At 38.2% G+C, this 12,651-nt stretch overlaps 1 protein-coding gene across 1 annotated transcript in view; it reads left to right on the forward strand.

Annotated features, from left to right (window-relative positions):
- The first annotated feature begins 341 nt into the window (after window positions 1-341).
- Window positions 342-12,651, forward strand: part of LOC126266971 (integrin-linked protein kinase) — a 53,264-nt gene continuing 40,954 nt past the window's right edge. The window contains exons 1-3 of the mRNA XM_049971699.1: window positions 342-643; window positions 6,329-6,494; window positions 9,748-9,940. Coding sequence (XP_049827656.1) covers window positions 555-643; window positions 6,329-6,494; window positions 9,748-9,940 — 448 coding nt within the window. The 5' untranslated portion in view covers window positions 342-554. The remainder of the gene's footprint in view (window positions 644-6,328; window positions 6,495-9,747; window positions 9,941-12,651) is intronic.

Below are 12,651 nucleotides of genomic sequence, written 5' to 3' on the forward strand. Positions count from 1 at the left end.
GTTCAACTTTTGTGGCAAGACAGAAATTGCGTCTCTTAAGTTGCGCCACTGAAAACTGGGAGTTCGCACATACAACTACATTACATCTGCAGTGTGCCACTAGCACACTGGGAAACTGTTATTGCATGTGTAAACAGCACTTTAGTGGTAGCCAGGAAAAGAATGGATGCTCATATAATATCGATTTCCATTCACCAAAACGTCACCACAGCAAGATGCGTCCTAGCTTGAGACGTTGACCATTATTTATTTTTGTTTTATATGGCGTTTATATGTTTATGATTTTGCCGTCATCGAAAACAACATTCGCCATAACTTTGGCTTTATATATACACTTTGCTACTCAAGAGTGTAATCTTTGGATGTTAAGTAGTTTACGTTAACATTGTTGCTGTGTGTACAGTTGAAGTGTTTATTGTTTACAAGACGTTTTGTCAATTTTAAAGCGTAATTGAGTTATTGTTGGCAATTAATCTCATTATCCTTGAACGAATCTTTGCACATTTGAAGCGTCTTTTCCTTCGGCCTTTATATAGCCTACACAGTTGACCAAAATGGAAGATATATTTCAGTGGTGCAGAGAAGGTAACGCTATGCAGGTTCGTGTGTGGCTTGACGACACCGAACATGACATGAATCAAGGGTAAGGAATGTGTAAACTGTTTATGGGAGTGTATCGTCTTAACCTTTAAAATCCGTCACTTAACCAGCGACCACGCCCCGTTTCCTGTCAGTGACTAGTGACGTAAGATAGTCGCCCACTTCCTTCATCTGCTACCAAAAATGGCAAGAACCTACATACTGCCAAATGAAAGTTGCCCTTGTATTGCGTGGGCTGTGTCTTTAACGAGATTATATTAGATTAGATACACCTGCATTCCTAGAAACTTAGCAAATTTCCTAGAATGGAACAACTGAGAAAGACAAGTACACATGATATATGTGTACTTGTTTGTATGATATGTTATTGTTTCTTACACATATCCCTAGATTTAAGAATGAATCCATAATTTCAAACATATTTATTTACACAATTTAGCAGTACAGCAGTAATCACATGTATACATACCAAGCTTGTAGAATAATTTCTAGGATACTGAAGCCGAGCATTGTAAGTTTTCTATGGTTTCATAGATCGCATTCGATGCTGAATATGTCAGATATAACGTAGCATTAATGTTATGTAGTATTTTTAACTTTATGTATATCAGTTGGTTCTCCCAAGAGTAACTTCACTTGATTACCACTTGGCCATATATTTTTAGAAACTGGGGTAAGGGTTTTGAATCTTCAGAAAACTATGAATAGTCATAATAGGCCACAATTTCAAACATATCCCACATTCCCCATTGTCAATTGTGAGATTAGACTGCCCATTATGAAGAAACAGTGCTTCATTCAAGCATTTATTTGTTTTGAGGCCAACAGTAGTATTGTACCCTTGAATTTTTTGAGTGTCTTTTTCCTATACATGCTAAATGTTGTAAATCCTTAACTTCATCGAAGTATGGTACAGTTCAAGTTATGTTCCCATGTTTTAAGTATACACATTACCAATACTGAAATTAGTAGATGGGTTGTTATTCTTCTATAGATTGTAACAATATATCATGCCCAGAAATCCTATATGTGTGTATTATAGGAAGTTGTAGCAATGGAATTTTCAGCTATGTTCCAATCATCAAGAGTTTTCATTTTTTTCCTTTTTTTCTTTCCACTTAACTTTGGCCATTTGTGATCCAATATAATAAACTGACTGAGGCAGGCACTTGAATGAAAACACTATAATATTTCTAGAATGAAATTATCACTCTACAGCGGAGTGTGCACTGATATGAAATTTCCTGGCAGATTAAAACTGTGTGCCAGACCGAGACTCGAACTCAAAACCTTTGCCTTTCACTGGCAAGTGCTCTACCAACTGAGCTACCCAAGCACGACTCACACCCCTCCCTCACAGCTTCAATTCCGCCAGTACCTCGTCTCCTACCTTCCAAACTTCACAGAAGCTCTCCTGCGAACCATCAAAAGGCAAAAGTCCTGAGTTCGAGTCTCAGTACGGCACACAGTTTTAATCTGCAGGGAAGTTTCACTAAAATGTTTGTCCCCAAACTGTTGAGCAACATTCAGAGCCATGTGTGCATGCCAAATTGTTGTTATTTAAATGTAGTGACTGTATTTCACTCAGTATTGCTTGAAAATTAAAAACTTGGATCTTGCTCCTATCTATATCGGGACCTATTACCTAGTGAGAAAACAGACATTTTAAAGTATCTTGGTGTATGTATTTTGAAATATGTCATTCCGGTATTGTGTTTTACATTGAACAAGATTTGACGGTATCTCAGAATATAGTACTAAATGTTGGAAAAATTAGTTTTTAGTACATTTTATCTGTTGTATTGTTTTTAGTATAGGCTTAATGTCATTTGTATGCCAGTTTTTGTGAGTTGAATGATTTTCCATGTAATACTGTCAGTCTTCTATTATTTCTAACAGTGAGGAAAATTTCACCTGCATACATCACTACATTGTCATCTACTAAAATAAACAAGAATTGTTTGCAGATTGACTAGAAATGGCTGCAGTTCACATCATACACAATAAAGAAACTAAGAAATACCAACCACTGTTGTGATCTTCACAGTTTGTTCGAGATGGTAGTGTGACAGTCATTTAATCACTTTGTTTACATCAATGATGAGATTCTACATTTTGTACAATATACATCATTTGGTACCACCGCATATTGTTTTATATTACTGGCACAGTTGACTGTCTCATTTTGCTAACAGGGCAATTTTATTCATAAATTCATCCTGTTGTGTAGATCCCATCAAGAGGAGAAACTTCAGTAAAGGGGGCTGCTTCAAGCTGTACGTCAACAAAAGACAAGAAACTGTAACAAGTTACTCTGTAGACTGTATAACAATAAACTATTGCCAAGGAACTTAATATTATTTATGCTAACACCATCTAAATATAACCTAGTAATTCAGAAGAAAAGCCACTATTTGTATGGGAGGTGGGGAGCCAAACAAGTAACTGTTTGCTCCTCTATTCATTCCTTATCATCCTATTATTTACATCTATAGTTACATCCACACTCTGCAAACCATAGTGAGGTGTATAGCAGAGTATATTTCCCGTTGTATTGCATATTGGATTTCTTCCCAGTACATTCGTGTATGTAGCATGGGAAGAGTGACTTGTTAAATTCCTCTGTGTGCACTGTAACCAGTATAATCTGGTCTCAGCAGCCCTTGTGGGAGCAGTATGCAGTATATTGCAACAATAATTATACTTCATAAGTGGGCTTTTGCAAAATACTTAGTGTCCATCTTCAAGGCTTTGCCTATTCAAATATTTTAGCATTTCTGCAATCCTCTCAGTGAGTGAAAGAAACCTGTGTTATCCTTATTAGTAGTTTTATCTTTTCAGTACCACCTATTTGATTGATTTCACATGAATGATTTGTAGTAGGCATCTTCCTTTGTACAGTGATTGCATTTTCCGTGTGTCCTGCCAATGAACCGAAATCTGCCAAGTGCTTTCCGTATGTTATGTTGCCTTTGCTTATGTTATAATCATATTTCTCTGCAGAGATTGTGACACCCAGGCATTTGTAAGACTTGCCTTTTTCACTTGAAATTCATCATACAACAGTATATTTTTGCATTCTGCAAAATTGACAGTGTATTTTACATTCTTCTAGCTATATTTACCAGTCTTAGGACCCCATTAAAATTCTGTTAAGATCTCACTGAATATTTGTGCAACTTTTCTCAGGTTGTACTTCTGTAAAGATAACTGCATTGTGTGCAAAAAGTCTGAGATTACTGTTAACGTTTTGTGTCACATTATTAATATACAACATGGACTGCGAGATCTGCTGTTTGTATTATTACAGTAACTGTACTTGATTGCCCTTGTATTTTCCAAAGAAAATATTTACATACATTTGTAATAAACAAGAGTAAATAATTTAGGAGTAAGAGGGAGCAGTCGTTGAATGATAGAAGCATTGAGTCACTGGCAGGCGCATAAAAAGTTTATTGACATAGGCCTATGCGCAGTATGCCACACACACACACACACACACACACACACACACACACACACACACACACACACACACACACCTGCTACACTATGCCAGATGAAAAATTGTTTCCTCTACTCCTAAATTGTTTATATTTGCAGGGCTTTTCTTACCATATTTGTAACAAATGAATGCTGTTTATAATACTTTGCTGCTTGCCATGGACATTTGCAAACGAGCGCTGGTGCCATGTACCAGTAGCTGAAAGGAATTTTCAGTCTGTATTATAGATCGTTTCTGGAAGGACTGGCAAGTGAGATAGGTTTCTAATTTTGTTTTGAATTGTTAGAGTTTCTCCATTTCCTGCTTTGTGTTACACTGGAGCATGTTGAGTACCATTGCACCAGACTATAGGAATGTGACAGTTCATAACGTGAGAAATTAAACATTGTGTCTGGCTAGTCAGACTAAACAATATGAATGATGACAGGAGAAGAGAGGTTAGAATCATGTGGATGTGTGATATCACCTATAATTGGATGAGGCCAACTCATATTGTAAACTATGGAAAGGGCTAGTGTTCTTTCTGAGTTTAGTCCTACAGTTTTATTAACAGTTACAGTGACATCTAGCTCTACTGAAGTGTGTTATGGCTGTTTAAAATCAAGTGACAACATTATTTGCATTAAATGTTGAACCATAGGTTCACTGTAACTGTTTTCCGAACCAGTATTCTTGTCTGAAGAAGTGAAGCGTGTACCTCCTTCTGCCATTTGTCCAATAGAACCATGCCTAGTAAAACTCTGTGATGTACAAGTCAAACTTCAGTCTTGTAATACTTTTAATTTTTACTTCTAGAGGATGAGCTCCCATGACTTGATTGGTACCTTGATTGTGATGGTTTTGTAGAAGCCACCTGATGTCACTGGTACTGGATGGGCTTTGTCCCACAATATGATGATGATTTGTGATGTCCTGCTTGTGCAGACAAATAGGAAACAGGAGGCAGACAATATTATTTTTTGTCTGCGTTAGTTTTAGGAAGCTAGTTTGTGGTGACATGTGTAGCCCATGTTCTAGATTAGGTTTGAAGGTGACTTTGATTATGAGTTGGCAAAGCGGTATCAGAACCCTCAGTTAATTCATATAGTAGCACATGCTTTTATAATTAAAATAAAATATAAATGCATATAACAACAAAAATAATCAATTTTTGACAGAATAATTTTATTGTGTAGAGGGGGAACAAAAGAACACTCACCAAGTGGTGGCAGAACAAACACGTAAAACAAGGTTGTAATTAGGCAAGCTTTTGGAACCAGTGGCTCCTTCTTCAGGCAGAAAGATTGAAGGGAAAGGAAGACGGCTGGAGGAAAAGGACCAGAAAGGTCTAGGAAAAGGGGTAGATTTTAGGAAAGTCAGCAGAACCGCAGGTCAGGGGAGACTTACCATATAGGATGAGAAGAAAAGACTGATTGTTGGGGCTGCATTGGACGAGATTTGAAAACCTGAAAGCTGAAGGTGGAAGACAGGGTAATGTGCAGGACAGAGATTACTGTTTAAACACCATGTGTGAGGTAATAAGAGTGAAAAGCTAAGTGCATTGTACATAACAGTGGAGGGGGGGGGGTGAAAAATAGACGGTTGAGGCAATGAAAGATGGAGAAAACTAAAACGGAGTGAAGAAAAGAGTAGTCATTGTGTAGATATTAACGTAAATTAAGGCCAGTTGGGTGGCGAGAACCAAGGACATTTTGTAGCAATAGTCCCCATCTGTAGAGTTTTGAGAAATGACTGAGTTCTTGAAGTAGTTGGCAATGGCTTATTCAGTTGCCTGGCATAGTCGAGTGTGCTTCTGATGTTCTTTCCATCTGATGTTTACTGTCCTAGTTGTTTGGCCAATATATGACATGCCACATTGGAAAGGCGTACAGTACAGTATTGTATAAAATATAAGTTTGTGAATACTGTATTAAGATTTAAAACTGACATGCTGAATGCTGTGGAATGTGGGTAAGGATAGCCCAAGATAGGAAGCTGAGCAGCGATGCAGATCACATTTTCTCTGTACTGTAGTCCAGACTCTTGTTAACTTACATACAGCTAACATAACCGCAGGAGAATGCTTCACTTCTTGCATGAACTGTTCTTCATAACAAGAACGGTAATGGAATTATTTACTTTTTGTTCTTTATGCTGACAATTCTTTGTATGTAGCCAACACAAACATTCAAAACAAGTTTTTAGTATCGGTTTGCATTAAATGCAGTCTTCCTTTGCTTGTAGAGATGACCATGGCTTTAGTCCACTGCACTGGTCATCCAAGGAAGGGCACTTGAAAATAGTTGACCTACTGATACTGCGTGGAGCTCGGATTAATGCAACCAATCGAGGAGATGACACGCCTTTACACTTAGCTGCTGCACATGGTCATCGCGATATAGTTCAGTTGGTAAGCACTCGTAGACATATAATATTGGCTACTGTAAAAATGGCTGTATGATGAATCTCTTAATTTTTTCTGATAGATCAAACTGTTTTTAGAAGAGAAGGAATCATGTCAATTAATTTAATATGTATTCAGTACGTAAACAATTGCTACTATTGCTAGTAATATAGCTGTAGACAAGTAAAGCACAGTATCATTAACATTGGAGACAACTTTTTATAAGCAATGGTGTGCAAATGGGAAACAAATTATTTTTGTAACTTTCACATGCTCAGTTAATCGTGTAAAAAAATTATAATGTATTTGTTCCCTTTTGTTGGTGAATTATAAATTTCATTTTACTGGACTTTTTGATTGAGACCTTTTATTTGCAAATACCTTTTGTGACACTAACGGTGATACAACAGCAGTCTATCCATTAATGTTAGCCTTTATGTTTCGTTGGCCTTTTTTTTTAATTGTCAGCATTTATTTGTTTTATTTTAGCAGAATTCTTATGTTTTTCCTCGCATATTAGGAATCCTACCAATAGATATAACAATATTTGAAATTTAATCACGTCTTAGTGGGGGTGAACTTTTTAATACTTGACATCTTGTGGCATCAGGCATTCTGCTAGGTGTTAGCATTGTTCATGCACAATATTTTGATGACATGACTCATAATTTTCATGAGACTCTATCTGAGAACTGCTCATTGGGTGGAATAGGTCCAGGATTTATATCTGTGACCTTCCACCTCCATGGTTGGTTCCAGGCATTTCACTAGCAGCATCCTTAGTCATTCCTTCTTCATTCCAGTGCACTCATCCATGCACTGGCAATCCATTTTCAGTCTGTTGCAGTTCCAGGTGTTCCCTCTGTTGTCCGCCTCCACTAGAAACATTCTGTATTTGGTCTGTTGCACCAGGCTAAGTGGGTTGCTGGTGTATTGTCCAGTGCTTCCGTCTGCACACTGGCAGTCTAATTTCGGTCCTGCATGGTTCTAGGTATTGTCGACCTGGTGCTGTGTCTGGTATTTGGTCCTCATGTCCATCTCCTTTTGTGGAGTTTTACTGCTGACGCCATTGTATTTTCAGCAACTCCAATACAGGACCCCAAATTCGACTGAATTAGTACCCAGTGTCTTACAGTTCATGAGATTTTCCATCACTTTTATCTTTGTAGACTCTGTTATAGCTTTGTCCCAGTATCTGGGGCTCTGTGCTAGATCCTTCATTTCATCATATTTCATGGAATGACTGAGTTCCAGAAGTGCTTGGCAATGACTGATGATTTAGTTGCCTTGCTTAGTTGGGTGTGCATATGATATTCTTTGCATCTGATGTTCACTGTCCTAGTTGTTTGGCCAATGTACGACATGCCACATTGGCTAGGTATATTTTAAATTCCTGGCTTTTTTAGTTCCACATGATCTTTTGCATTTACCAGTAGCCTCCTTATTTTCATAGCTGGACAGAATACATACTTGATGTTATGCTTCTTGAAAATCCTGCTGTCACCTTGTCAAACCCAGATAGTTTGGCAGCAGAATTGGAGCGTCTATGATCAGTGTTCTGTGAGAATAGATACATGGCGAAACAGATTCAAAAAGCTTTCAACTAGCCACTCCGTCACACAATCTAGAAGAAGAGCAAGATGACCCAAAGACTATGACATACCAGCCCTATATGGGATCTATTTCTTCCAAAATCAGCCAGCAAGAGCACCAGACAAGAATGTCACAGGATGCTTCTAGCAGGAGAAGCCCCTAGAGGAAGTACTTAGAAATGCACAGTACGAAAAACAGAATGCCAATATGCAGGCAAACACCCCAGACCAAAGATGTAACATATTAATATGCTGTTAGCAGGAGCAAACTGCACACAGACTACATGGAACCTACCATTGGGGGGTTGGGGGGGGGGGGGCATATGTATACATACTGGACCTGTTACACTCAACAAGCAGTCACAGGTAGCACCTGATGAAGATAACAAGTCACCACATTGTCAAAATATTGTGCCTGAATGTCGCTGATATCTAGAAGAATAGCTGACAAGCCAAGATGTCAACAGATTGCAAGGAATGTCTGAAGAAGGAAACAAGTAGAAAATGAGAGGCATTGATGGACTTGAACCAGTTAACTAGGGATGGTTTGTAAATCATCTGTGTGGAATGAATCATTACTTAATTTTGGTTAATATATAAGAACATGTAACACTCATTGACACTGGCACAAAAATATACATTGAAAAGGTGACAAGGTTCGCAGATAGTCTAAGTTACTGTTGGCTGCACAGTAAGGAAATGTTCTTGTTCAGAATATGGATTGAAAAGATGTATTTGATTAGACTTTATTCTTAAAGTATTTTGTGAACTCACTATGTTTTTCAGTTGGAAGGTTGCCAACCTACAGTTTAAATCTTAAGAAATTAGTAAGAACACACCAGCATCACCAGCAGTGCAGTTCTCTTGGCAATTGCAATTCCATATTTATGTATACTTAAATGTTATGCAGGTGCATTTAACTGTGTATGAATCTCCTGCACTGATTAGGTTTATTCTAGATGAAAATCTGTGCACCAGCTGTAACAGTTATTCTCATATACCATTTACTGATGATAAAATGTCCCTCCTTTAGCCTACATTTACACAAAATTGCCCTCTCAGCATTCTTAACTATACTGATTTTAGTAGGTTTCTATCATGAACAGAACCTGCTTTGCCACTAGTTAAACCAACTCATTGATGGATACATACTTTTAGAATGCAATCTCTTTAGAAAGCTAATTCATTGTGTTTGTGAAAAATATGAAGCAGTGCCATGGTTTAGATTGAAATTTGAGCTGTACTTTGTCCATATAATGCCTTGAATAAGTCTTTCATTGATTCGAGGTATGCTTTACTATATTTCCAATGAAACTGTGCCTACTGAGGCACTTTGATGTTCATACCAATCCTTGTATTCATAACTGGGTTATTGTAATATGATAATGGAAAATCTTGGATGGAATACAAACAGTGGAATCAGTAAAGACAACCATTACCTATATGTTCAGAGCTCTGTAGTGGAGTACAAGTTCAAGACCTGAGCTAGAGCTTTCAGCTTCTCCACTCCTCAACGCCTTCACTGTAGAGTGATTGGTGTTCATTGACTGCTGTTTGCAGTTGTAAGCAGCATGTTACTGAACGACACTGTAAATACTTAACTGAAATACAGCTTTAACTCTGAGAATGTTAATATGTTGTAAAACAGTAGTGTTGGTTTGTTACAGTTATTGCGAAATAATGCAGATGTGAACTTCACAAATGAACATGGAAATACTCCTTTACATTATGCATGTTTTTGGGGTTACCAAGAAATTGCACAAGATCTAGTTCAGCGTGGTGCTCTTGTTTCATTGGCAAACAAGGATGGTGATACTCCACTCGACAAGGCTCGTGGATCCTTAGCAAAACGTCTCCATGGTATGTGCTTTGAAATGTTATTGTTTGTTTACAGGCTAATACTGTTGATGCTTTTTAGAAATAAACTCTGTTAACGCAGTGATACTGGCTTAAACTCTACCCTATAAGAAATTTAAGGGGTCGAAGGAAGATAGTGCTTTCCCTCAGTGTAGTAAGCGTTATTCTGATCACACTGCTTGTTGTGTTTTCAAATGACAAGTTTTTTTCACATGTAGTGCTCCCTACTATACAGTTCATTTTTTGTCATTGTATTTATGTTCTTTTTTTTTAATTTAACCAAACATATAACACACATTAACTCAAGTTACACACTTGTGGATCAGCACTTTCTTCCAGTGACCACTTCAGTGATTTACAGGGTGTCCATGAATAAAGTTCCAGTTTCAAAATGCTGTAAAAAGAAAACTGCTGCTCAGAATGACATCAAATTTGAACAGCATATTATTGATGCAATGGAAAACATTATGGAACAAAATTTTACCAATAGATGGTACTGTAAGCGTCTTAATGTAAGTGAATCACAATACAACAGCTAGGCTTTGAGTTGCACATTACTGTATCTGTATTGTTCAGTGTGCATGACTGCAAAAATTCAGCAATTAGCGGTTGTGGCCTTGTTGGTTAGGTAAGCCTGCCCACCACAGCAAGGTTGTACCGCACCGTATGGGAAAAATCAGTTTTTAGTTGCCCTGAGGCCAGAAACCAGACAACAAGCAAGATCACATCAGTTTTTAATTGTCCTGGGGCCAAAAATCACATAAAAAGGAAAACTTCATAAGTTTCTAATTGCCTTGAGACTGGCACAAGACACGTCCAAGATGCTGTCAAACGTTTTCTGCCACTAGTTGAAATCAAGAAACACCATGTTCCACAACACATCGGAGTGTCTTGGGATTCATGTTCAGAATGTAGCACACAATGCTTGTCTTCAATTCAGCTATGTTCAAAACTGCTTCAGATGAACCTGTCTTTTTGAATTTTTTAATCATTTTCTTCAGACCCCTTGCAGACATTGGATCAATGGCTTTTTTTATACTCTTTAATGTCTGGAGCCCATGCAGGGCTACCAACACACAGTCAAGAGCTTTACCAGCAGCATGCGGCATGATCTGTGTACCGCACATCTATTGGTGTGCATAGTCTGATGCTTAAAGCACCATCTCTTGCTTATTTTTTTTAACCCCCTCCCAGTGACATTTCCCCGTGCATCAATAACATTCTGTTCAAATTTGACATCATTGTGAACAGTGGTTCTGTTTCTGTGGCATTTTGAAATTGGAACTTTTGTTATGGACACCCTGTATATTTACAATCATGCCTCTTTACACAGTTTCCCAATGAAACCTGTCAGATTCATACCTGTATTTTAATAATTCAGTCCACTACATTTCAATTCGGAGTTTAGGAAAAATCAGAAAATTCAGTAGAACCCTGATTATTCAAGAAAAAATGAAGTGATCCTGTCTTAATTATAGGATAGGGAGATGGATGCAGAAGGGGATAGGGACTGACAAGATATATTGAGGAGATTGGGAAGGCTACAGAAAGCTATTCTAGATGTGGTGGGCAAACACTCAGACAGAGTGGTTCTCATTTCAGGGCATGATTTAGAAAGTCATGGCCTTGACGAAATAGATGATTAATACATTCAAGAGTGGGGTAATACTGAGTGACAAGTGGCGTGCTCCAAAGTTATTTTCATGGAGGGATCAGAAGTACCAGGACTGGATGTGATGGCCTGGGAAATCTGCTTCTGAAGTAGGCTGTTGGGGTAATTATGCCCAGTGAAGGCTGAGCTGAGAATGGTGGTGCATTGCTGTGAAGAGTCTGCATCAAAAAAAGAAAAATATGTTTACCTCGAATGCCAAAGCTGTTTGGGAGGGAACATTTGACATAGACTGGATGGCAGTTGTCACAATGTGAGTACTGTTGATTGTTAGTAGGTTTAATGTGGACAGAAGTGTGTAGCTGGCCTTCAATGAGAATGAGATCAGTATCAAGGAAAGTGGCATGGGATTTAGAACAGGACCTTGTGAAATTCAATTGGGAGAAGATATTTAGAGAGTCCAGGAATTTTAATAGGTCAGGCTCACCATGAGTATATATGGCAAAGATGTCATCAATGTACCTAAACCAGACCAGGGAAGAAGGTAAAAGTTGAGGACAAGTGGTTTGGGTTGGTAAGGAGTTCTATGGATTGAAATGGTTGTCCTTGTGAGGCACCAGAGGTTTCAAGGAGGAAGTGCAGTCAGTTTGATTCACTGGGATGAGATCCTGATGGCAGATGCTGTATAGAGGTGTCAGACAGCTGGTGTGCACCTTCACTATAATACTCCTGTCAATCAGGTACCACTGTGATAGGTCCTTTGAATGCTGGAAGCATAATGATCAAGTCATCAGCTTTCAGGGATCACAGAGTCTAGATTCTGTATAAGACAGGTTAGGGTCATGTTGTAGGAACCTGAGGAATGGTTGTGAGTCAGTGCGGGATATAAAGAATTCGTGGAAGGCTTGTAAGGGATGATTTTGTGAGGTATGATGGTGGATCAAATTGGGATCGTTTTCAAAACAGTTCAAGAAGGGTTCAATATTAGGCTTGCTGTTGGAAAGGTTTTGGGATTGGATTGCAAAGTGCTATTTCCTGAAATCTACCCTTTTTCTTAGAACTCTCCAGTCCTTTTCCCTTACCCCTTTTCCTTCCCCTTCAACTC

Source organism: Schistocerca gregaria, chromosome 4, assembly GCF_023897955.1.
Source record: "Schistocerca gregaria isolate iqSchGreg1 chromosome 4, iqSchGreg1.2, whole genome shotgun sequence".
NCBI classification, from domain to species: Eukaryota; Metazoa; Arthropoda; class Insecta; order Orthoptera; family Acrididae; genus Schistocerca; species Schistocerca gregaria.